Raw genomic sequence first — 26,838 nt, 5'->3', positions numbered from 1 at the left:
TCACGGCCGGGTGCACACTGTGCATGCACGAGTCGCGCTGCACTTCCTCAATGGCCGGGCAATGTTTTGGGACCTGTGACGTGTCCCAGAAGATTGCAGGCAGGGGGAAGAGGAGAACTAAAACTAGGTACCTGCCCCACCCCCCTCCCACACAAAAAAATGACATGCCAAATGTGGCATGTGAGGGAGTGAGGAGTCCTTAAAGCGGAACTTTTGGGTGGAACTCCACTTTAAGGCAATAACAGCCATTATACTGGAGCTTTTTTGTGCACAGGTCATCCATAGCAAAAAGTTGGCTGGACTATAAAAAATACAGATAAGGACAATGCAGTACATACACTCAGAAAGAAATATTAGACGTTTATGAAGATTCTTTGTGGGAATTATTCACATTTTTTTTATTATTTTTCCACTTATTGGTTACATACAGTATATTTATATATTTTCTACAAGCGTGGTTCTATTGGCATTTTCATTGGTTGATCGCTATTAAGTATTATTTGGGGAAGTTTAAAGTGTATGTCAAGCCAAAAACGTTTTTTTTTCTAGTGAAGGAAAGAGTGAGGAGCGATTAGAGTCCCTCTCAGATTTTTACTGCTATTCAAGGTTCCTTTGAAGCGTTTTCCACTTTTTCAAACTGCAATACTTTTAAAAAAAAATATTTTTAGGCATGCTGTATAAATGGAAACAAATAAACCGTAGGAGTTTATCAAATTTGATTGCAAAAGTGGAATTAAACTTTACAGCAATTTAGTTCCGGTCCAGCTTTCATCACTAGATGGCGACACATTTACTTGCACATTATAGAAATGGAGATGCTGTCATATGCAGTTTCAGGCAACTATTTTGTTCCCATTAGATTATTGTAGATTTCAGGATTTATATAGTGCCAACAGTTTGCACAGCTTATAATTTATTCCCCAAATTTATTGAACACTGAGGTATCCATGCAGTTGTTTGCGAAGTCATCTGTCATTTTTCCTTAGGACTCTAAATCGAACATCTCTACCACACTTGTTATTGCGTTGTGGTGTTTTATATCATTAGTTCAGCTGGATAGAGCTAAATAGCATAGCTGAAAAAGAAATTATAAACTTGCAAGCAAGAAAACAGCTGTTGACAAACTGGCCTGGGGGACCAAAGTCCTGAATAGACAATTAGAGAAACAACCCCCCAAAATAAGAGTTCTCCGTTTTGGTAGGGTAGAGGTGTTTTTTTTTTTTTTAAAGCTACAGAAAGAATTTTGAAATGGATGGCAGTAACATGTCTAAAAAAAGTTGATACAGGGCAACAAAAAGCTGGCAAAGTGGTTCTAACAAGGAAGAGCTGGAAGAACATTTTTTAATTAATTAGGTTTATTAGCAACAGGTTAGTAACATAAGTGGGTATAAAAAGAGTATCTTAGAGAGTCAGAGTGTCTAAGAAGTAAAGATGGGCAGAGGTTCACCAAGCTGCGTATTACATAATGTTCCTTAATGTTAAAATTGCAAAGACTTTCATCATATCATCTACAGTACATATTCAGAGAATCTGGAGAAATCTCTGTGTGCAAGGGACAAGGCCGAAACACAATAATAAATGCCCATGATCTCCAGGCCCTCAGATGGCACTGCATTAAAAACAGGCATGATTCTGTGATGGACATCACTGCATGGGCTCAGGAATACGTCCAAAAATCAATGTATGTGAACACAGTTCTTCAGGATTAGTCCTGTCAATTTAAGAAGGTGCTCATAACAACAACTCGTTAGGTATATCCAAAGAATTTTGCTTCTATTCAAACCTCACTATCATGGGCAAGACAAAAGAGCTGTCAAAGGATATCAGGGACAAGATAGACCTGCACAAGGCTGGAATGGGCTACAAGACCATCAGCAAGAAGCTTGGTGAGAAGGAGACAACTGTTGGAGCGATTATTTGCAAATGGAAGAAATACAAATTATCATGAGAAAAGTGAGGTATCAGCCCAGAACTGCACTGGAAGAGCTTGTGAATGATCTCAAGACAGCTAGGACCACAGTCCCCAAACAAACCATTGGTAACGCAATACGTTGTCATGGACTGAAATCCTGCAGCACTCGCAAGGTCCCCCTCCTCAAGAAGGGACACATACAGGCCTGTCTAAGGTTTGCCAATGAACATACTAATGAATCAGAGAAGGATCGGGAGAAAATACTGTGTTCAGATAAGACCTAAATTGAGCTCTTTGACATTACCTCGACTTGCTCCATGTTTAGAGGAAGTGAAACACTAACTATGACCCTAAGAACACCATCCCTACAGTCAAGCACAGAGGTGGAAACATTATGCTTTGGAGTGGTCTCTCTGCTAAAGGTACAGGCCGACATTGCTGCATTGAGTGGCCAATGGATGGGGCCATGTATTGTAAAATCTTGGATGAGAATCTTTTTCCACTCAGGCAGAACACTGAAGATGGGTCATGAATGGGTCTTACAGCATGACATTGACCCAAGGCAACAAAGGTGTGGCTCAAGAAGAAGCACATTAGGAACATGGAGTGACCTAGCCAGTCTCCAGACCATATTCTTATAGAAAATTTATGGGGGGAGCTGAAACTTTTAGCTGCCAAGCGACAGCCAAGAAACCTGAAGGATTTAGAGAAGCTCTGTAAAGAGTGGATCAAAATCCCTCCTGAGATGTGTGCAAACCTGGTAACCAACTACAAGAAACATCTTACGTTCTGTACTTGCCAACAAGGGTTTCTCCACCAAGTACGAAGTCATGTTTTGCTTGGGAATCAAATGCTTATTTTACTCAATGAACTGCAACTCAATTCATAACATTTGTATAGTGTTTTTTTCTGGATTTTTGTTTTATATTCTGTCTCTACCATTAAAAGTTCACATATGAGTGGGCAAACTTACAAAATCTGCAGGGGATCAAATAATTATTTTCCCCGCTATATATTAGCATCAGAATTCCTTGGACTTGGACAGAGAGGAAGGGCTATCAATGTGATCCAGGCCAGGGTCTACTGCATTGATCAGTGTTGTCCACCCAACAATAGGAGCTTGCTGAAGGTGCTCTGCCAGCTCATTCAAAATGAACATATTAACATATTAAAGAGGTTGTAAACCCATAAAATATTTTATTTTTTCAACCTGAAGAAACACATAATGAGCTAGTATGCATCACATACTAGCTCATTATGAAATACTTACCTTAGAACGAGCCACCGTCATGCCGCCCGCTTACCTGTATGACGGCCGACATGTCCAGTCGCACGTCTTCCGGGATTGCGGCATCCGGCCATCTGATTGGCCGGAGCCGCGGGGACGGCACTCCCACGCACGCGTGTGGGAGCCGACGGTCACGGCACGGGGCTCTGAAGGAACGGCACCAGCGGCCGTTCCTTCAGAGTGCATGCGCCAGTGATGTCACTGGCTGCATGTAAGGTAAATATCTCCTAAACGGTACATGTTTAGGAGATATTTACAGTACCTATAGGTAAGCCTTATCATATACTTACCTATAAGTAAAAGTTGCAGAGGAGGGTTTACTTCCTCTTTAACATCGCACACAATAATACTTGGTTAAACACTAGGAATGGGCTCAGATGTGTTCAGAATCCCACCAGGAAGCGGACACTGCTTACGGCTAATCACAGGCAGTGAGACATTTCCCAATCCGCAGTTGTACAAACCGGGAAAGGCCTGTGATTAGCAGCGTGCAGTGTCGGCTCCCTGGTGGGATCCAGAACATGCCCGAGCCCATCTCTAGGTAGCACAATGTGTAATGCAAAAGGGGCCTCAGTGTTTACTGCTTTCAGTACAAGTCCAAGAAACAAACCCTCTCTTCAGAACTGCAATTCAAGGATTTATTTTCAGATGCTTAACACCCATGTGTTATTGTGGGGGAAGAAAAAAAAAAAAAGCTGCCACTTCTTTAGGTAGAACTGATCCTCAATTTATAAACTGTAGGTTTACTTCAATAGCACTATATACTGTATGCAGAAATTGTAAAATAACGATCAAAACCTCCTAGAATATACAGAAATTTACAGTGTGTAAATAAAATGGAGGTTCTTCCAGTGATTATTGATTTTTCACATTACGATGCAGTTCATGTTTTCTGGTAAGCTACAAAAGTACTACGAATTTTGTTACTGATGTTTAAAACACATATACAACTTTAAACTATCTCAGCAGTTACTGCTTTAACAATATCATCACCTGTTAATGTATTGATGAAACAATTCTTCTAATTATACGCTGTGTTCCTTAGCTATTTGTGAGCATTCCCAGATGTACCAGTGCTGGCCCTGCAGCCTGCTTTATTACAATTACAGTGCTCTCTCAAAAACACATGCCACATCCCCTTGTGCCCAATTTAATTCACTTAACAACACGGTTTTTATTGTGGTCTTACTTCATACCTGTATGCCGCAAACTCAAACAAAATGAAGACACTGAACCAACTATCAAGTGAAAAGCTCAAAAGGTAAAGGGACTAGGTACTGGAATTTTTTTTTTTTTTTTTATTTAAACAAAGTAAAACTGAAAACACCAACTAGCTACAGCTTGAGTAAAAAAGCTAATCCTCTTGTCAGGATAATAGAGAAAAGGTGGTCTCTATGTAGAAGCAATGGCCTGACATGCCACCAAATGCCCATCCCCTTACTGAACAAGAGCTGAAGCTCTCCAATCAGCAGGAATGAGCTTTACTGATTGGAGAGCGTTAGCCTCGACTTAGCTGGAGGTGTGTTAGATCTCTGCAGAGAGGCCAATGCTACCACACAGAGCAAGGATCCTTCTCTGTAGCATTTTATAGGGGGCAGGCCTTTTTTTAATCTTTCTAAATTGGCTTCTTTCTAGATGAAAACTAATACTTTTTACTCCTTTTGTCAGCAAAAACTTCCATCCTGCCATTTCAGGCATGCTCCCAGCAGAAGGATCGAGCATGCCAGCTTGCTTGATCTCTCCCTTTGTAGCCACAGATTATGCACAGTGCATGTGTCTCCTTTGAATGAGCTGGAGTACTCAATCTTTTGGTATTGAAAGGGCACTTGTATAGTCTGGGGGGGGGGGGGGTGGGGGTCGTCTACTGGGAGATTTCACATACTGGTTGCATACAGCCTAGAAACATGGAATGAAAAACAGATGGGATTTTTGACTTACCGTAAAATCCATTTCTCTGATGTTCATTGATGGACAGAGCTCCTGATCTTATTGAACATTGGGTTATACTGCCCCCTTCAGGACTAGGACACTAGGCAGAAAAATAACTTATTCCTTTAGGCAGGACCAGGAGGTACATTCCCCCTTTCTGTTATAGGAACTCTGTTTTATTACAAGCAGCGTCAGAAGTAATACAACTGCATAGAGGGGTGGGTGCTGTGTCCATCAATGAACATCAGAGAAATGGATTTTATGGTAAGTCAAAAATCCCATTTTCTCTTTTGTTCATTGGCAGACACAGCTCCTAAACTTCTTGACCATTGAGACGTCCCAAAGCAGTGTCAAACATGAGGGGTGGGAACGCCAAGAAAAAATTCCCATGGCTAACTAGGTAACAGGAGCTCAACCAAAAAACATCTGGAGCTCACCTGAAAACATTACACCATCAAGAGGGAACAGGCCCTCTAAACAACAGCCTGCAAAACCTTGCAGCCAAAAGAAGCATCCGCAGATGCAAACACATCCACTCATTAAAACTTTGTGAAAGTTTGCACTGACACCTTGCAAACCTGCGTTTTTGACGCCTGATGACGGAAGGCCCAGGAAGCACTGAGTACCCAAGTAGAGTGCGCCTTGACAGGGAAAGGAGGAACCTGACCCTTGACCGAAAAGGCCTAGGTCACCGTCTGTCTGATTGATCTGCAAAATGGTCGCAGAGGAAGCAGACCATCCTTTGAGGCCCACCAGTAAGCACAAATAGTGAGTCTGACTTCCTCAGATTCCGTAGCTGCCATGTACCCCCAAATTGCCCAAACCACATCCAGGGCATGCAATGCAATTTCCCTGGGGGGTGTTTTGGCCTGGGACACAGGGAAGACAGCACAATGTACTCATTCAAATGGAAATCAGACTACTTTTGGAAGGAACAATGGACAGGGACGAAGAACCACCTTATCTTTGTGGACCACCAAGTAAGGACAGTGACAAGAGAATGCCATTTCTGACACCCTGCATGCAGAGGTGATTGCCACCAAAAAGGCTACCTTCTGGGACATAGTAAGCAGAGGAATCTCCCGAATATATTCAAAGGGAGGCTTCTGGAGGGCTGAAAGCACCAAGTTGAGATCCCAAGGCGGCAGCGGAGACCGCAGTGGAGGAGTCAAATGTCGAACCCCCTCAAAGTTGCACACCAGGGAGTGCGTGGCCAATGGTCGTTGGAAAAAAAGACAGCCAAGGCAGACACCAGGCCCTTGATGGTAGTAAAAGCCAATTTTTGCTCAACCCCCGTTGAAGTAAGGCCAAGACTCGAGCCACTGAGAAAAAGTGAGGATTAACCCCAAGTGATTCACACCACAAAATGTACACTTTCCATTTACGACGATATATCTTCCTAGAGGTAGACTTCCTAGCTTTTAACAGTGTTGATGTTGGAATCACTGACCAAAACAAACCTCTGTCCTTCAACATCTGGCTTTCAACAGCCAAGCCATCAAAACAAGAGACAGTGAAGCAGGATGGAAGATTGGCCCTTGGGACAAGAGATCCTCCCTGAGAGGTAGTCTCCGAGGGAGGTCAGCAACAAGCCGCACCAGGTCAGCGTACCAAGAGCGGAGAGGCTAATCCGGAGCCACTAGAATGACTGGAATTCCTTTGGTCTCGATCCTGCGTAAGAGTCTCGGCAGAATCTGGAGAGAAGGGAAGGCTTAAATAAGACGATACCAGCCCCATGGGGCCACTAGCGCGTCTGTGGCACCCGACGAAGGATCCTGTAACTGTGCCAAAAACCTCTGCACATTTCTGTTGATTCGAGACGCCAACAGATCCACCTTGGGGGTGTCCCACCGGAGACGCAACTAATGAAACTGATGAGACTTCGGACACCTGTCCCACTTGGCCAAGATCTCCCTTTGCAGGGGCCTCATATGGAACTGTGCAAATGGGACCGTCTCGAAAGTAGAAACCATCAGCCCCAGCACTCGCATGCAAGTCCGGAGGGAAGACAACCTGCTGGACAGCAGGAAAAAAATTGCAGCATGCAATTTCTGGAGTTTGTCCAGGGGAAGGAACACACTGGCTAGAGCTGGGTCAGAGTCGGACCCAGATAGTCCAACTTTGTGGAAGGAACCAGAGCAGACTTCTGATAATTCAGAAGCCAGCCAAACTCCCTCAGAGTCTGTAAAGTGATGTTCATGTTGTTCAACAGAGCAGTAGGGGACTACGCTTGCAAGAGAATGTGGTCCAAGTAACCCAGTACTGTGATCCCCCACTGATGTAACAATGCCAGCACCGGGGCCAACACTTTAGTGAAGACCTGAGAAACAGAAGCGAGACCAAAGATTAATGCCACAAACCAAAAAAGTTCCTTTTTCCACGGCAAAGGGGAAGAAGTGCTGGTGACCGACACATACTGGAATTTGTAAATAAGCGTCTTTTATGTCGATGGAGGCAAGGAAATCCCCTTGATGCAGGGATGCCACCACCATGCGAATGGACTCCATTCTGAACTTCTGTATCCACATAAAGTAGTTCGGGGCCTTGAGATTCAGGATTGGACACCCCTTGCCTTCTTACCTTGGGACCGTGAACTGGTTACAATAAAACCCCTGAAAGTGATCTCCAGGTCGAAACCCGGACAATCACCCCCTGATGCAACAGGTCTTGCACCGCCCCAAAGAGAGCCGTAGTCGGTCCATGGACAGACGCACATTGGAAGGAAAGAACCTTTCTGGAGGGCAAGAACGAAACTCGATCTTGTAGGCGGACCATATACTTTCTGGACCCACTTGTCTTGCACCAGGGAAATGCACGGGTCCAGGAACCAGTGAAGACGTCCCCCCACCCCAGGCCCGGGTTAGTGCACACTTTCATGCTGAATGAGCCTTGTCCGCGGGTCTGGAGAATCCCGCTATCAGCTTGCTCAAATAAGGTCGCTTGGATTCCCCCAAAAAGACCTTGAAAGGCTTTGAACCCTTGTCAGTAGACCCTGAGGGACGAGAAAAAATTCTTGTACAGAAGGACAAGGCCATGTCTGCGACGAGGTTCCTTACCCCTACTAACCTGCGGAAGAAAAGTACTCTTCCCCCTCTGTGAGACTCCTAATGATGTCATCCAGGGTAGCTCCAAACAGGCGATCTCCTTGAAAAAGAACAGTTAAGGCTTTTATTTATTTATTTATTTTTTTAAGAGGTCTGGTCCACAGATCAACATTTGAGCCAAAAAACACGCCCAAGGACCACTGCCCAATCAGACAGTTTGGAAAGCAGGGAGGAGCTGCTCACCCTCCAGGTAACGACGTAAAGGTTTAGCCCAGAGTTTGTGACACCAGGGCAATGGTGAACACTGGCCGAACCCACAAAAGTGAACATACTGCGGAAAACAGCCTCTGCCTTCCTGCCCCCAGAGACTCTTCAACCGGAATCATGGTTGCCTTATTCAACCTGGAAAAAACGGGGGATCCAGCACAGGTGGAACAGTCTACTTTTTAAGGCGGGATTATTCAAATAAGTACCTCATTGCATATCGGTTGAGGGACTACAAAGGGATGTTTTGGACATTTGCCACTCTTTTGCGACAAACCTGTCAAAATAGGAGGGGAAGGAAAACCCCTTTGCCGTTCTAGACGGCTTGTGAGTGCCAAAGGGAACCAGTGCCTCTGCGGCAGCCTCCTCCATTTTTAAAGTCTCACGTACAGACACAATTAGTGCGCCCACCAGCGCCTTTTCGTGCTCAGCTACAGTTGTGGAGGAATCATCCTCACTATCCAAGAAACACAGACACCTCAGGGTGGGCCATGTTCGCGGCAGCTGAATCAGATTTAGGATCTGAGGAGACAGATGAGGCAGAGGAAAGCAGGGCGGGGGCACTTTTTACCAGCCTTCCACTCAAAAGCCACCTCCACGCGGGATACAAAGGACTCCAGGACCTCCGTCAGTGGGTCAGGTGGGGAAATGTGCTCCAAAGACTCGAAGAATAAGGGGAAACCACAAATTGTGAAAAAGAAACTGATAAGGGACACCCCCACCACGCTGGTAACATCACCCAGTCACCAGCAACAGAGCATTCCACGATCTTGCAGCAGAGAGAGGAAGGCCCCCACCAGACTCGCCAACCTCACCAGGTAGGCACCAGCAGCACCAGGATGCAGTGTGTTCCACATGCGGCATCCAGAAAGAGTGATACCCAGGAGACCGAACCAGGGGATAAGGAGGGGCTCCCACCGCTGAAATCGCCACCCACAAGGCTCCACTGTCATGGCTGCCACTACTGCAATGCCGGACCAATGCAAAATGGCCGCCGGACTCCACAAACATGGCAGCCGTATATAGCCAATATAGGCTACAACAAAATGGCGGCTGCGCAAGGCTCCCCCCGCAGCCAATCGCTGGCGACGCATCCCCCTTAGCCCCCATCACCAGTACAGCCCCACCACCGCAGCTGATCGCCCAGCCGCTGGCTGCGCACCTCCCCACCCCCATCACCAGTACAGTACCTTGCCTCAGCCTAAGAAGGTAGGCCAGACCACCTGAAGGGGGAGGGGATAAGGGGGGTGGGGGGTCTAGATGACCCCCATGGCCCACCAGGCACAGAGGAGGGGGATGCCTAACGGGAGGGAGGGGAACCCAAGGGTCCAATCACCCCAGGGAGAGGGGGGGGGCAGCTACTCACAATACCAGAAACCAGACAAGCACCGCTCCAGACAGAACCTCCTCATTATCAAAATAGGGGGGCTGTCGGCCAGGACCTTGTTATAGGCCAGCTCCCGTCTGGTAAGGCTAGGTTGTGGTCAACCTAGAGTGAAGCTGAGGTCTGCGCACGCTCGGCGTCCAGACTGGGGTGACCACTGGATCTAGATTATCCAGCACGTTGCCCAGCCGGGCAGTTGATTGTAGATCTTGCAGGAAAAAAAAAACAGGAGAAAAAAAAATCTATATCTAAAAAGGAAAAAATTACCAGGACTATAGATCCCAGCAAGGAACTAGGTCTCTCCTGAATAGGCAGAAAAAAAAAAAACTGAGTACCTATAGTAGAGAGGGGGAGTATACCTCCCGGGACTGTCCATAGGCGTAGTCAAGTTTTTTTTCTGCCTAGTGTCCTACTCCTGTAGGGGGCAGTATAACCCAGTGGTCAAGGAGATCAGGAGCTGTGTCCATCAATGAACGAAAGAGAAATGAACACTTTTTAAAAGCTAAAGAGTGAATTGTAATGTGGGTGGGATGCTGCATTCATTAGGGGTTTTGTGGGAAAACACCCCTAAATGTGAATACTATAATCTAGTTTCTCTGCATTAAACTGCTGCAAAACACTGTATATCACAAGACCCTTCACGTGTTGTAGGTGGGTCTGCTTCCTAATTATGTGTTGTGCAACTTGTGCTCTATTTTTTCTTAAAGCGCAACTCCACCTTAATTGAGAAAAAAAAAACACATTTCCCTACATGTGCATTACAGGGATTTTAACAAACTTTGTTGCAGATAACTACAATTCCTGTGTATTTCTCTGTGCCCATGTGGGAAAGTGAGTCTAATGGGAGTGGTTTTATATTTATCAATCAGCTGTGCACCTGCAGGGCTCTAATGAGGAAAGCTGATGGGCCTGCATCCCTTTAGCCATGATTTCCTATTGGAAGTATCTCACCAAAAATGACATTTTTGTTGCAAGAGATATCTGAAATCTGATTTGTATCTTAGTGTAGACTTCTGGGAAAATTGGTGAGCCAATCACACAAGCATGAAATTATGTTTCTGGGAGGCATTCTGTACACATTCTGTATACAGAACACCTCCAGGTTGCCATATTGTATTTAAAAAAATTACAGAACTTCAGATTAAATAGAAAAGTAACTTTTAACAACATTAATTCAATTACAATAGGACTTGTGTCGCAAATGTATACACTATTATTTTTACGTTATTCGCTATTTTTTTCCCCCCATGAAAGTGGAGTTACCCTTTAACGTATTACTAATAAAATTCATAAATAATATATAAACTTCAAATGTAGCGATAAAAGCACCAATCAGCGCTGGCTACTGGTTCCAGGTATCACGTTGCGCATGGACATGCTGATACACCCCGGGCCCCCACGTGATGTGCCTCTGAGAGCAGAAGCATCACTTCCTGAAGACAGAGGATGCCAAATTCGGGATGATCGCCAACAAAATCCTGCAGCAGCTCCCACTGGGGGGTCATGTTGTCCCGCTTATGGTGGTACATTATCCTTGGTCTCCTGGATCCTGGCCACCAGGGAGAGCTGCTGCAGGGCTCTGTGCCGGCGGTTATCCCCAAATGTGGCATCCACCGTCTTCAGGAAGGGACGCCAATATCTTGGGGGCCGGAGGAGAGTCAGCACGTTTGCGGCATAATACGTGGACAACGGAAACCAGTGGCTGATGCCGATTGGGCGCTGGATCACAAAGGACTCACCTGCCATTAACAATCAAAGGTGGGTGGGGGGTCATAGATACACACACACACAGGGAGGCTGCTTCACACAGCCTTACATGATGGATTGGAGCTTTGAGCAAGTTTAAAGATGGCATTCCCTTAAGAGTGAATTTACGTGCTTTCGGTAACCCCTAGACTGGACTTAATTGATTTGTGGCATGGCTCTTTATTTCAAATGTTTGTTAGTTTAGTAATGTTATAGCCCACCTGGGCATATGTATGTGTATGCACATGTATATACATACACTACCGTTCAAAAGTTTGGGGTCACCCAGACAATTTTTATGTTTTCCATGAAAACACTTTTATTCATCAAAGGAGTTGCAAAATGAATAGAAAATATAGTCAAGACGTTGATGAGGTTAGAAATAATGATTTCTATTTGAAATAATAATTTTGTCCTTCAATATTTGCTTTCAAAGAATTCTCCATTTGCAGAAATTACAGCCTCGCAGACCTTTGGCATTCTAGCTGTCAATTTGTTGAGGTAATCTGAAGAAATTTCACCCCACGCTTCCTGAAGCACCTCCCACAAGTTGGATTGGCTTGATGGACACTTCTTAACTACCATACGGTCAAGCTGCTCCCACAACAGCTCAATAGGGGTGAGATCTGGGGACTGCGCTGACCACTCCATTACAGACAGAATACCAGCTGACTGCTTCTTCCCTAAATAGTTCTTGCATAGTTTGGAGGTGTGCTTTGGATCATTGTCCTGTTGTAGAAAAAAATTGGCTTCAATCAAGTGCTGTCCACGGGCCATGGCATGGCATGCAAAATGGAGTGATAGCCTTCCCTATTCAAAAATCCCTTTTAAAATGCACAGATCTCCCACTTTACCAGCACCAAAGCAGCTCCAGACCATCATGTTACCTCCGACATGCTTGACAGATGGCGTCAGGCATTCCTCCAGCATCTGCTCACTTGTTCTGTGTCTCACAAATGTTCTTCTGTGTGACCCAAACACCTCAAACTTAGATTCGTCTGTCCATAACACTTTTTTTCCAATCTTCCTCTGTCCAATGTCTGTGTTCTTTTGCCATCTTAAATCGTTTCCATTTATTGGTCAGTCTCAGATATGGCTTTTTCTTTGCCACTCTGCCTGGAAGGCCAGCATCCCGGAGTCGCCTCTTCTCTGTGGACGTTAAAACTGGCGTTTTGTGGGCAGTTAATGAAGCTGCCAGTTGAGGACCTGTGAGGAGTCTATTTCTCAAACTAGAGACTCTAATGCACTTGTCCTCTTGCTTAGTTGTGCATCGGGGCCTCCCACTTCATTTTCTATTCTGGATAGAGCCTGTTTGTGCTGTTCTCTGAAGGGAGTAGTACACACCATTGTAGGAAATCTTCAGTGTCTTAGCAATTTCTCACATGGAATAGCCTTTATTTCTCAGAATAGAAATAGACTGTCGAGTTTCAGAAGAAGGTGCCATTGCAAGTCACAGGGATTGCACGGGCGTTCTGCGTTTTGCAATGATTCGGTATCGCAAGTAGAATTGCAGCGATACTGCCCGCGATCCGAGACACCAATATGTGAACGGAGCCTAACAGGGTATTGTCAGCTTACAGCAGGATTTTAGGAGCTCCCTGGATTTCGGGTAGGAGTTTTTATATAGACTAAACACGTGGCATTTATTCAAAGTAACTATGTGCATTTTTTTCTTTTATAATGGTTTTAATGTAGGTTATATTTAATAAATTTGTATGAATTTTATTATGTTTTTTTGTGTCATGCTCACTGACTGCATACCCTACATCAGGTAAAGTCCTTATTTAGGAATTAGGGGTGGTTCTTTTTTTTCACCCATTATTCCTGCTTTTCGTGTTTTTTGCAATGTCTGACTCTAGGGTGTGGATGTAGCTGGCAGTTTCTATAACCAACACCAAATTTATTGTTTATCTACACGTGGCATCTAATGTAGACATGTACTATGCATGTTCCTTTTCATTTTTTTGCCAGATACACAATTTAATGGGAATCCACCTTCCTCCAAAATCAAGTATCCGGAATACCCGAGGAACTGAAATGCATGCTATAAGAAGATACAAACAGCCTACTTACAGAAAACTGTAAAAAAAAAAAAAACACTTACATGATTATTTTCTAGATTTTCCAGTAGAGTTGGATCTGTAAAACCTTGATTATCATCTCCTGGTGGCTCATGCCTAGGAAACGAAAGAAATTTGCCTTTTTGTTATGAAACACAAAACTGATTGAGACATTTACAATGCACCATGCAGTGCTCTCCACTACGGATTATAGAGGATTGTGAAAACATGGGTTACTTGTGCAGCTCTCACACCTTTGCAGGTTCACCTTTCAAATAGTCTGTATAACAGCATCAGTAGGAGGACTGCCCTGCTTTACATACCCGTTTTCATTGAATAATGAAGAGGTTGGGTATTATTTATTTAGAATGTATTATACAGGGGGAAAGTTCTGAAATACACACCACAGACAACACTGCGTTAAAAAAAAGCCAATAATGATTGGCCATTTAGGAAAAAAGAAAAGTAAAGTAGAAGATTTTATAACCTGATTGACAAGGTATTTTAGGTGATATCTTTTTAAAAAATTGACAATAACAAAAGTAGGCAGCACACTACATTTAAATAAATCAACTATATGAAATGGTAAATAAATTGTCCAAAGCCATATTTCTTCAAACGCAAAATTCTGAAGCAGTTTCCAAATATGTATCGCTCTATGCTCAAATGTGTCACTGTAGAGATATGACCACCAACAAAGACAAGCCTTATAATATAGCAGAAATGTGCTGGGCTAATAACCCTGAGGTCGATCGTCAAAAACTCCCAGCTTGATTTTCCCATGACTCTGAAAGTCTAGTTGACAAAACCTGTCAGAGTTTGAAGACTTGCGGATGCATGTCTGACACAAAAAATGTTGAGCTATGCGATGGTTCCCCATCTTCATTCTTTGGCATCATTTAAAAAAAAAAAAAAAAAATGTATATATATTTACTTTTACACTACGGGGATCCTCTCTTTTGCCTGAGGATTATATACTTGTGTATGCAGATGGGAGGACACAGACCAATTAGGGAAACATTTTGCATGCTGAACCTATTACTACTTTAAAGCAAGATCGATGCAGTGCAGAGGATATCGCAACCAACATTTTAACTTAACCTTCTTCGGTGGTCATATCTCTGTAGTGCATTTCAGTCCACAAAGTTTGGTGGGATTCTATTTTTGAGCATGGGGTGATAGACCTTTTGGAACTAATTCACTATTTAGTATAAGGAGCCACTGGATATAGACTATTTGCTTACCATTCCACATAGCTGATATATTTGAGTGTCAGAGTGTGCTCTGTCTAGGATTGTTTTAGCACATGCTACAATGATAAGAGGCCCCAAAGTCAAACAGTTAAAGTCCTAGCTGAATCATTGCCAGCTCCCAATCCCCTTCCTCCTTCTTGGACAGGTTTTGAGAGATTTTGCCATCAAGGTCTGTCTGCTTAGTGGAGGCAGATGAACAAAGACATGGTGATGGACCGTAAACTGCAGACTGGGAAAAAGTGAAATGACTGATTTACTTACTACACTTACCTATTTCTGTTCCCATGGTCTGACAAAGGAGCAATTCACTGACGAATAGAGAAGAGGAGGAACATTCTTCCTAATACAAATGTAGGCTGTCCTATACCCGTACTGCTATCAAGTCCTATATATAACCAATTTCATTTCTGTAGAACATTGTTCTTTAGAGAATGGCAAAATTGGGAATAAGAAAAAAAATCTTACTGGCATTGAGGAAATACCTGTAGTTGTGGAAACCTTCCATTAAATGAGGACTGCACGCTACTTGCCTGATCATCCCTATCGGCGAGCGCTCTGAACGGCTATGTGAACGAGCAAGTACCAGTCTGGATCTATGTCAGTGCAATGCAAACTTGACCACAAAAATATATATTAGCCACCCGGGGCACCGGTATTCACTGGCAGAAATAGGTTTATGATGTGGAATTATTTTCGTTTTGATAATATCTGCCTTTTTTCTGGAATAATGGCTGGTAGCTTTCTATTATGCTGATCCGCATGATTGAAATACTGCTGCTATTTTCCTTTGCAGAATAAAGTCTCATTTACTGGACCAACAGCATAATCACTATCAAATATGGTTCTTATGAACTATATTATATAGGATTCACTCTAACCACACATATTAGCAGGGCAATGTTCATGAGATACACGCTAGTTCCATTGTATAGTGTTTGGCGGGCATTTTTCCTACATGTGGGTTTAATTGTTAGCAATAGTGCATGGTCGTTCGTGCACCCAACGGCGGGAAACTCATGCACGCGGCTCCGCTCTTGCGTGAACATACACTCCTCTTTCTATTGATCGTTTGAATGTATACATGTGTGTGATTGGTTGTGCGATACAGTTGTCCCCTCCCACTGTAAACCCCATTTTCCTGACTATAAACCAGAGCTCTGCTCTGAAACAGGGACTCTTCTGTTGGCATTGATCGTGACACAGCGTGCGCCTGTTCCCTTCTTTGTCACCGAGCGCGCTAGGATTTCGTTAAACAAAAGAGCTGTACATTGTACTTTTCAGTACAAGGGATTAATGGCACATATTAATATCCACAAGTGTGCTTTTTAGCGCAATGAAGTTTTCAGCACACCGAGAAAATTTCTATACTCCAAACCCCATTAATTTCCATCACACTGGCCAAGTACCGAAGATTACATCTTATAAAAAAAAGAATGTCATGTGTACTTCCGCATTTACTCTAAGAATTGAAGCCATGTTAAGGCACCTTTTCCCAAGGCCTTAACCTGTGTTAAGGCATCTGCACAAACCGTACAATCCACAGCTTTAGGTCAAATTGTACAAAATCTAAATGCATGTAAAAGCAAAAATTATCATTATTTGCCTTTTTCATACACTAAACTTGTAACAGTTTTGTAGTTTGTGTTGTTTGGGTGTATGTGAATGTGTGGGAGTAAATTTATGATCCTTTAGAATGATGATCCTGCAGAATATTTTCAGTCCATGTTTAGGAACACCATATAAAGCAGGGATGTCAAACTTTTTCATCATGGGCTCCATCAGCATTATGGTTGCCCTCAAAGGGCCAGTTTTATTTGTGAGACTATATAAATGTATATACCCTTAATCATATTCAATAATGGCCTCTGCATTCAACTATTACTGGTTTTAGTAACTTAAGTTTTTAATTGAGAGACACACAACACATACACCCAAACCGAGGTGGATCCAAGCTCTACCTCCTCCTATATATACAAAATTGTATGGGTTCCTATTATACCTGTAAGCACCAATAACCCAATTCACCATGAATTTGAAGGAGACTAAATGGTTAATGATGAGCGGCTACTTCCATGTGATCACTTATCTGCCACATGTTTGAAATATGAAAAGTATAGCATGCAATTTAGATACATTACATGTATACATGCAGATATAGGCAGGCCAGTAGGGAGCAGAGGAGTTAGGACTTGTTTTTACTTGTCTTGTCATTCATATTTATGTGGATTTTATGCTTGTTTCAATTAACCACTTTAGCCGGGGAGGATTTGGCTGCTCAATGACCAGGCCCTATTGTGCGATTCGGCACTGTGTGACTTTAATGGACAATTGCGCGGTCGTGCGATGCTGTATCCAAATTTCCACAAATAGAGCTTTCTTTTGGTGGTATTTGAATAATAAGGGGATCCCGCGCTATGGAAAAGGAATGAAGGGGCTGCAGCCTCCCTGGGATATAGCAACAAACTATATCTGATTATTGTATATATAAAAGGGGTAGGGAATTGGCGCTGCCCAATGGGGGATGTGTTATTGACGTCACTATAATACTTAATACAATTTGATAAGAGGTATTACATATGATACGCCTATAAATATTATATATAAAAAATATATAATATAAAATATAAATAAAACACCAATATATACGCAGTACAATTAAATTATTTTTAAGGTGCTAAGTGATAAAAGGTGCAATAGAGTGATGTGGTGAATTGTGCAAAAAGGATAAGGTATCAACATATACAAAAATTAAAAAAATTATAATATCAGCATATATAAAAATAATGTTATCTGCGAGTAATAAACCAAGTGACAGTGATGTTATTCCATATACATATGGTGCTCACCTCTTAATTCTACATAAAGTGCAAAGTGATGGGAAGATGGGATGTGTAGTGCTCACCTCTCAGGTGTAAACACTAATGAGTGAAAGGTAATTAGTGTATTTGGTAACAAAGTCCCAAAAAATGGGGAAATAGTAAAGGGGGTGTGCAAGATTCAACAAGTGCACATAAAAAAGGCTTCTGGTTAGAAAAAACTACAGCTGTAAACAAGAAAGTCCATATAATAAAGTGCTTGATCTTCCAGTGGCTGTGTTCTGATTTCTTTGTGCACTAAGGTGCTCAAAATAATGAAGGTAATAGGTTTGCACTCACCAGAGTGCCCAACCCCACAAAGGGGTATTAGGCAAGGTATTTTTTAGCGGTATACCTCAGCATGGGGATGTAGGTTCCTAGAGGTCCTCTACTTCCTTGTGGCTCTTTATGAGAGGAAGAGGGAAGGGACCGTGCTGTTCTCCGGTATTCAGCTATGCTTGGGTATTGCTCCGGTGTTATGGTGTGCAAAATAAACAAGGGGGGGACATATAGTGTAATTCCGTATGGTAAATTTTATTTAGGTGCATAAGAAAAGGTACTCACATTTTAATGCAGGGTAAAAAGCATATAGAATATCTCCCTCTCGGGAGAGCGAACAAGCAGAAGAGCCGGCGGTATCGTGTATAATATTCCGGAACGCAATGCGTTCCACGGCAGGTCCGGATCGGGAAGTGACGCAACTACGCTGTACGCGTTTCGTCATAGATGTCCTCAGCACGCTGTATGTAATGTAACTGGCAATGGTAATAAAACTAGCATAGTTATGTTTCTTAATGGTATGTCTGTGCAAACTTATCCTTACTTGCAACTTCATGCTTACTTGCAACTTCTGTCCTGTTTTGCCTACATAAGATCCTTTGCTACATCTTTTGTATGTTGTATGATCCTGTTATATTTAAAGTCCCATTTGTGTGTGTGAAACTTTTAGACACAATTTGCAGTGTTTTTTATTGCAGGGTTTGCTCCCATTATTTGTCACATTATAATCAGAATGAAGTTTCCTGCACTATATCGAAGTATGAAACTTGCCATCATTGATGTATACTGTGGTGTCCAGGAAGTTGACATGCCTGTTAGAATAATCATGGGTGAAAGGTGTTGATCAATGAGTAAAACCATAAAGATTTATCTGGTTGCACAATTTGCAGCGTTTTTTATTGCAGGGTTTGCTCCCAGGAGCAAACCCTGCAATAAAAAATGCTGCAAACTGTGCAACCAGATAAATCTGTCAAAGAGTCACACACACAAATGGGACCTTCAATATGACAGAGTGAAGGATTGAGAAGTAGGCATCGTACAGAGTGAAGGATAGAGAAGTACGCGGTGTACAGAGTGCAGGTTTGATAAGTACGCGGTGTACAGAGTGCAGGTTTGATAAGTATGCGGTGTACAGAGTGCAGGTTTGATAAGTACGCTGCGTACAGAGTGCTGAATTGAGAAGTATGCGGCGTACAGAGTGCCGGATTGAGACGTACGCAGCGTAGAGTGCAGGATTGAGACGAACGCAGCGTAGAGTGCAGGATTGAGACGAACGCAGCGTAGAGTGCAGGATTGAGACGAACGCAGCGTAGAGTGCAGGATTGAGACGTACACGGCATACAGAGTACAGGATTGAGATGTAAGTAGCGCATAGAGTGTAGGATTAAGAAGTACGTGGCGCACAGAGTGCAATTTCATCTCACTTCTACCCCTCCTCCTTGGCTTGGACTTATGCACCATTCTCCCCCATTCCCCCCCTCTGCACACATCTCCCTCCACAGCCCTCATTCCCCCCCCCCCCCACAACCTACCTCGTATCTCTGGCCAGGCTTTAGCATCAGTGTACTAGCAGTGTACTAGTCTAGCAATGTTATGTGCCCCCGTCTCGCCTTGGTCGGCATCTGTCCCCTCTGTGCCTAGTCGTGTGTGCAGGGATCTTTGAAAACCACAAACTGCCAAGAGCAAAGCTGTTCTTGTAAACACAGAAGGCTTCTGTGACAGTGGTGAGCAGGGAGTGGAGGGCAAGGGCTGAAAAAAGCCCTAGGTGCAAGGGTCACATTACATGGCCTGGCGAGCCGGATATGGCCCGGGGGCCTTGTGTTTGACATATGTGATATAAAGTATTGGTACAATTAAACCAGAAGAAAATAGACCTGATAATTGCAGTGTGTGCACATGGCTTTTTGAGATCAGCCTGTCCAGCCAGCTTTAGGCTTACCATAAGAGTACATATTACAGACTAGGATCATTTTTGACATCGCCTACCATAAAGCCTACTATAGGAAACACCGGAAAAGCAAGCAGACAGTACATACATATTACCATAGATAAAATTACTAAGGCCCCCGAGTAATAATTCCAGTTTGATGAATCCACATGGGAGAGACGCTAAAAAACACACTAACGCTTGCTCATACATTGAGCTTGTGGGTCTATGATTTAATCAATAATTTCATATTTTCTTACAAATATTTAAAAATGTAATTATTCCTTTATAGTATAAATAGACGAACCAGTAGGACTGCATTATTAACAAAATTACGCAATTGCATTTCTTGTTATCCAGAAGCCTTGGGCGGATATACTGCATTGCCACCCTGTGCTAGAGCATTGGGTCCCCGAGGGACAATAAGTTCTACCAAGGCCACTTCAAGAATAATACTGTGACAGATGCATGATATGGAGGCACAATAATCTATAAAAGGAATGCCTATGCAGAACAGCCCCTGTATTAAAGAGGATCTATGGAAGGCGTGCCAAAAAAAGACAAGCTGAAGACAAAGTACTAGTCACCAGCATAGCCTGCGGTCTCAATGCAGCTGATCATTTCCCATTACTACAATGGCTTGCTCTGCATTGTGTCTGTCTGAAGCGGCCCGTTAGCAAAACCACTATGGGGCCTAAGTTACTTCAAACACCAACTCAAATGAAATTCCTTTAGTGATATAGCATACAAATTGCTTTCACATCAATCATACAGTGGCTCCTATGCTATTTACATACATTTTATTCAAATATATTTATGAAGTGCTAGGACAACGTGAAAAAAAAAAAAATATATATATATATACATAGCCAGACAACTTTGGGCCACCTGTACTTTTAGGGCCCCATGGCAAGCAAAGGGTCTTCTAGGACTATACTTATGCCCTTTGTTAGGCATATGTGAATGGTACTAAAAATGGACACAAGCCATTTGTCTTAACACAGACCCCCTGCAGCGTCTGCTTAAAAAACATTTTTTGTAGGATCTCCTGGAAAGCAAAGTTATATCTGGTTTTAATATTATGTGAAGTAGTGAACTGAGCATGCATCATGCACAGGGTGAACCACATGCCATCCAAAAAGCATGCACAGGGGAAGCTAATCTTACCAGCTATCTTCAAAATATCTATTGTCTTCAGGATCTGCACAATGACTGCATGAAAAGGAAAAAGGAAATGCAAAAAAATTCTGAAAACAACGGGGACTGCACAACAAAAATAACTGCAGACCCGTTGGTCTGATCTAACAAAGCAGTTGCTTGAATGTATTCTGCATATTAAGCTGGCCATAGACAGATGGAAATGTGCACAGTTCAGCAGGGATCAAAATCTGCACAGTTCAGAAGGGAGTGGACAAATTTAGATTCACTAGTGTCCCTATTCCCCCAATGTTGATAATTGGAGGCCAGACAATCAACGCTCATACAAGCTGGAAAAGTTCAGTTGATCAGTGGCTGTAGAAAGTCTTGCTGTAAGAATACAAAGTACCCGTGGGGGGAAGGGTTGTTTCATCCATCCACCTTGCTTGTGTGGATGGAGGAATCTGTTCATTCCTATTTTCTTCAACGAAAAAAACAAAAAAAACAAAAAAACAAAAAAAAAAAACATCTATGGCCAGCATTAGAATTAGGCCCCTTTCACATGGGGCGGATATGTTTTGATGGACTCGGCTTGCTCAGCAGGGATCGCTGTTGATCCCGCTGAGCAGGCGGATGACATGTCCATTTCCACTCACTGTGCAGAGATGGACCTGTCAGAGTCCCGCTCTCCTCTATGGGGAGATTGGATGAAAACAGACAGCCTGTCCGACTTCATCTGATCCGACTCGCTGGACGGATGGCGAGCGTATCGCCATCTGTCTGTTTTCAGCGGATCTTGTCGGATCGGATGTCAGGCAGGTGTCAGTGGACACATCTGCCTCCCCCTAGAGGTCAAAGGCTGGCCCGATCGGGTTCGCCTAAAAAACAGACGGGTGGACCCAATCGGTCCCATTGTGTGAAAGGGGCCTTATGCTGGCTCATAATACAGATTCCAAGTGATTTTTAGGTTTAGAAGAACCCCCTAACCATGGTAACTAACAAGGTTTTAGAAAATAATTGTAATACATTTAAAAAAAAAAATCAAGATAAGGTCTAAAGCGGGATAAACAATTCTGCTCCCATAATGGAATGTGGAATGGAACTACACTGTCCATTATTTTATGAGGAGTAGTAGACGGGCATATAGATCGTTTTCACATGGTAACATGCAGGTTTAATCACAGCTGTATAGGCAAGAACGTTAATTTCAGTGTTTTAGAAACACATGTAAAAGTAATAACTCAATATATTGTACGCACTCATGGAAAATAAACTATTAAAGGTTTAAAAGACAGACCTATCACAAAAAGGGATATCAAAGAGGATTCTATATTTACAGGTGCATCTCAAAATATTAGAATATCATCAAAAATATATTTTATTTCAGTAATTCAATTCAAAAAGCGAAACTCATTTTTTATATAGATGCATTACACACAGAGTGATATATTTCAAGCATTTCTTGCTTTTAAATTTTGAGGAATATGCCTTATAGCTAATGAAAACCCAAAACGTCAGTATCTCTTAAAATTAGATTACAAAAGAAATAAAAAAAAAAAAAAGGATTTTTAATTCAGAAATGTTGGCTTACTGAAAAATATGTCCATGTACAGTGTAGTATGCACTCAATATTTGGCCAGGGCTCCTTTTGCATGAATTACTATATCAACGCAGCTTGGCATGGGGGCGATCAGTCTGTGGCACTGCTGAGGTGTTATGGAAGCCCAGGTTTCTTTGATAGTGGCCTTCAGCTCATCTGCATTGTTGGGTCTGGTGTCTCATGTTCCTCTTGACAATACCCCACAGATTCTCTATGGGGCTTAGGTCAGGTGAGTTTGCTGGTCAATCAAGCACAGTGATCCCATGATCATTAAACCAGGTATTGGTATTTTTCACAATGTTGGCAGGTGCCAAGTCTTGCTGGAAAATAAAATCAGCATGTCCAGAAAGCAGGTCAGCAGAGGGAAGTATGAAGTGCTCTAGAATTTCCTGGTAGAGGGCTGCGGTGACTTTGGACTTGATAAAACACAGTGGAGCCCCAAATCATCACGGACTGTGGAAACTTCACACTGGACCTCATACAACTTGGATCTGTGCCTCTCCACTCTTTTTTTATAGACCCTGGGACCTTGATTTCCAAATGAAATGCTACATTTTCCACAGCCCATGATTTGGAGAGCCATGTCATCTGATACTGAATTTTGGGTTTCCACTAGCTGTAAGCCATAATCATGAAAATTAAAAGAAAGAAATGCTTGAACTATATCACTCTGTGTGTAACGCATCTAAGTAAAATATATGAGTTTCCCTTTCTGAATTGAATTACTGAAATAAATTAACTTTTTGATGATATTCTAATTTTATGAGATGCACCTGTATATGGCAGCCTAGGTTTGGTCAAGGGCATAGGCTGCAAACACAAATTCTTATCTAACATGACATGAATTTATTGCATTTATGGGGAAACCTACTATATATGATAAACCTGCCATCCTAACAAGCAACTACTGTGTCCAAACAGTGCTATATTTTTTTTTTTTTTTGTTAATCTACATATTTTCCCATAATACCAAAAATGCATTTTGTAGTTTATTCATGCGGATATTGGTGCTTTTATTTATTTTTTTTAAAAATCATTTGACTTTATTCCCTATGACATTACTGCTGTATATCAAATGGATATACAGTCAGGTCCATAAAAATTGGGACATCGACACAATTCTAATCTTTTGGCTCTATACACCACCACATTGGATTTAAAATGAAACAAACAAGTTGTGCTTTAACTGCAGACTTTCAGCTTTAATTTGAGGGTATTAACATACAAATCAGGTGAACGGTGTAGGAATTACAACAGTTTGTATATGTGCCTCCCACTTTTTAAGGGACCAAAAGTAATGGGACAGATTAACAATCATAAATCAAACTTTCCCTTTTTAATACTTGGTTGCAATTCTTTGCAGTCAATTACAGCCTGAAGTTTGGAACGCATAGACATCACCAGACGCTGGGTTTCATCCCTGGCAGTGCTCTGCCAGGCCTCTACTGCAACTGTCTTCAGTTCCCGCTTGTTCTTGGGGCATTTTCCCTTCAGTTTAGTCTTCAGCAAGTGAAATGCATGCTCAAATGGATTCAGGTCAGATGATTGACTTGGCTATTGCATAATATTCCACTTCTTTCCCTTTAAAAAAAACTCTTTGGTTGCTTTCAAAGTATGCTTCAGGTCATTGTCCATCTGCACTGTGAAGCGCCGTCCAATGAGTTCTGAAGCATTTGACTGAATATGAGCAGATAATATTGCCCGAAAAACACTTCAGAATTCATCCTGCTGCTTTTGTCAGCAGTCACATCATCAATAAATACAAGAGAACCAGTTCCATTGGCAGCCATACATGCCCACGCCATGACACTACCACCACCATGCTTCACTGATGAGGTGGTATGCTTTGGATCATGAGCAGTTCCTTTCCTTCTCCATACTCTTCTCTCCCCATCACTCTGGTACAAGTTGATCTTGGTCTCATCTGTCCATAGGATGTTGTTCCAGAACTGTGAAGGCTTTTTTAGATGTTGTTTGGCAAACTCTAATCTGGCCTTCCTGTTTTTGAGGCTCACCAATGGTTTACATCTTGTGGTGAACACTCTGCATTCAAGAAAATAGTTAGGAAGCTAGAAAACAGCCACACTGGAAAGACAAATTACTGAATCCTCATGAGATTAGATTAGTCGATACAATGCCCGGCGGGTGTGGAGATGTGATTCGGTGTACATCTTGTGGTATGTATATGTTCCTCGATCATGTGATCAAGGGCGAATACAGATGCACAAGATGTAAACACGTTGCTTCCCTGGAAGCTCAGGTCCTGAATCTAGGGAAGCAGCTAGCAACACTGAGAAGAATGTCCATACTGAAGGAGAACTGGGATCGTACCTGTCAGGTGCAGGCAGGGGCCTGCACAGAGGAGGGCGGAGATAAAAAGGTGCAGGCATCAGAGCAGAGTAGATGGGTGACAATTAGGAGTAGTAGAAGGGAACAAGGCCAGGAGGCCGATCCTGGGCTGGAGCACCTCAATAAATATGCCCTGTTGCGTGATGTTGGGGAAACCAGTCAGGGACCAGGATTGCTGGAGCAGAGTGACGCCCCTAACTGCCAGGGGAAGAACTCCTCCAGTGAGGGCGGGAGAAAGGGAAAGGAAAGACTGGTGGTAGGAAAAAGGAAAGGTTCTGGTGGTAGGGGTCTCTATTAGAAGGACAGACAAGGCAATCTGTCACAAAGACCGTGAGCGCCGAACTATCTGTTGTTTACCGGGCGCTGGGGTTCGGCACATCGCGGATCGGGTGGACAGATTACTGGGTGGGGCTGGGGAAGACCCAGCTGTCATGGTACACGTGGGTACACCTCAGGAAGTACCTCCACGGCTAACAGAAGATAGACTTAGAACGAAACTAGAGAAACTTAACATAAATCACCAGGACCGGGTGGCTTGCACCCGAGGGTTCTTAAAGAGCTCAGCCAGGTGATAGCCAGACCATTATTCATGATCTTTAAGGATAGTCTACAGAAGGGTATGGTGCCAGCTGATTGTAAAAAAGCCAACGTGGTACCAATATTCAAAAAAGGGCCAAGATATATCCCGGGTAACTATAGGCCGGTCAGCCTGACATCAGTAGTCTGCAAGATTTTGGAGGGGATGTTAAGAAACTACATACAAGACTTTAGTAATGAAAAAGGTATTAGTAGTAATCAGCATGGGTTCAAGAAAAATCGTTCTTGCCAGACTAATCTATTAACCTTCTAAGAATGTAATGAGCTGCCATCTAGATAAAGGAAGGTCTGTGGATGTGGTGTATCTGGACTTTGCAAAGGCATTTGACACAGTTCCCCACAAACGCTTACTGTACAAACTAAGGTACGTAGGTATGGACCATAGGGTGAGTACCTGGATAGAGAACTGGCTCCAGGGGAGAGTCCAGAGGGTGGTGATAAATGGGGAGTACTCGGGATTGGGTGAGTGTGGAAAGTGGGGTCCCCCAAGGTTCTGTCCTGGGACCAATCCTGTTTAATTTATTCATAAATGACCTAGAGGAGGGAATAAAATAATGGGGTGGGCAACTACATGGCAGATGAGGTTTAATTTTGTAAAATGTAAAGTAATGCACTTGGGCATCAGAAACATGAAAGTGACTTCTGGTTCCGGCGCCGCATGTAGAGGAACAGGAAGCAGCGGCTCTGGGGACTATCAGTTATAAAATCGGCTACCGAGCCCGCGACTGTGAGTCCTGCGCCCCACACATCCCATCAGCTGGCAGACACATCCCCGATGGACAAATTCCTGGTCCATGGACCTCCTAGCACAGCTCCCGCCATTCGCACCGATCAGCAGCAAGCCGCCCTCTCCTCAGCCAATATGGCGAATGGCGCGGGAATACAGCACGGTACCCAGCCACCCATGCCTGACACAATTATCTCAGGGCACCAACTAGATCAGCCCCTCTCTTTGCCCCCTGATCACTATGCCGGGATAGCGCAGGCGGTGGCTGCCTTGCTATCCCCCACCATCACCGCAGCCGTGGATAGAGCAATGACTGCTGCAAGCATAGCACAGATCAGAACATGCTATGCATTTACAAGAACTTGAGAGTAGAGTGGTAGACATTGAGGAAGAAACGCTCCACTCCACTCAGCAGCTGCAGCAGACACAACAGTATTTATTGGAGAAGGTTGATGACCAAAAAAACAGGTCCAGGAGAAACAATTTG

At 43.2% G+C, this 26,838-nt stretch overlaps 1 protein-coding gene across 4 annotated transcripts in view; it reads right to left on the bottom strand.

The window, feature by feature from the left end:
• The window catches only part of ATP8A1 (ATPase phospholipid transporting 8A1), a 473,872-nt gene that overhangs the window by 152,705 nt on the left and 294,329 nt on the right, over nt 1–26,838 (bottom strand). For 3 of the 4 annotated variants that reach the window (XM_082272128.1, XM_082272127.1, XM_082272130.1), the window contains 2 exons: nt 21,109–21,153; nt 13,672–13,744 (listed from right to left, as the gene is read on the bottom strand). In XM_082272128.1, the coding sequence (XP_082128254.1) occupies nt 13,672–13,744; nt 21,109–21,153 (118 nt within the window). The remainder of the gene's footprint in view (nt 1–13,671; nt 13,745–21,108; nt 21,154–26,838) is intronic. The other variant, XM_082272129.1, reaches the window with a different exon arrangement.

This window comes from Pelophylax lessonae (assembly GCF_965119305.1).
Source record: "Pelophylax lessonae genome assembly, chromosome: 1".
In the NCBI taxonomy this organism is placed as follows: domain Eukaryota; kingdom Metazoa; phylum Chordata; class Amphibia; order Anura; family Ranidae; genus Pelophylax; species Pelophylax lessonae.
The sequence above is the reverse complement of the archived record's forward strand: the minus strand, read 5'-3'. Positions and strand labels throughout refer to the sequence as shown.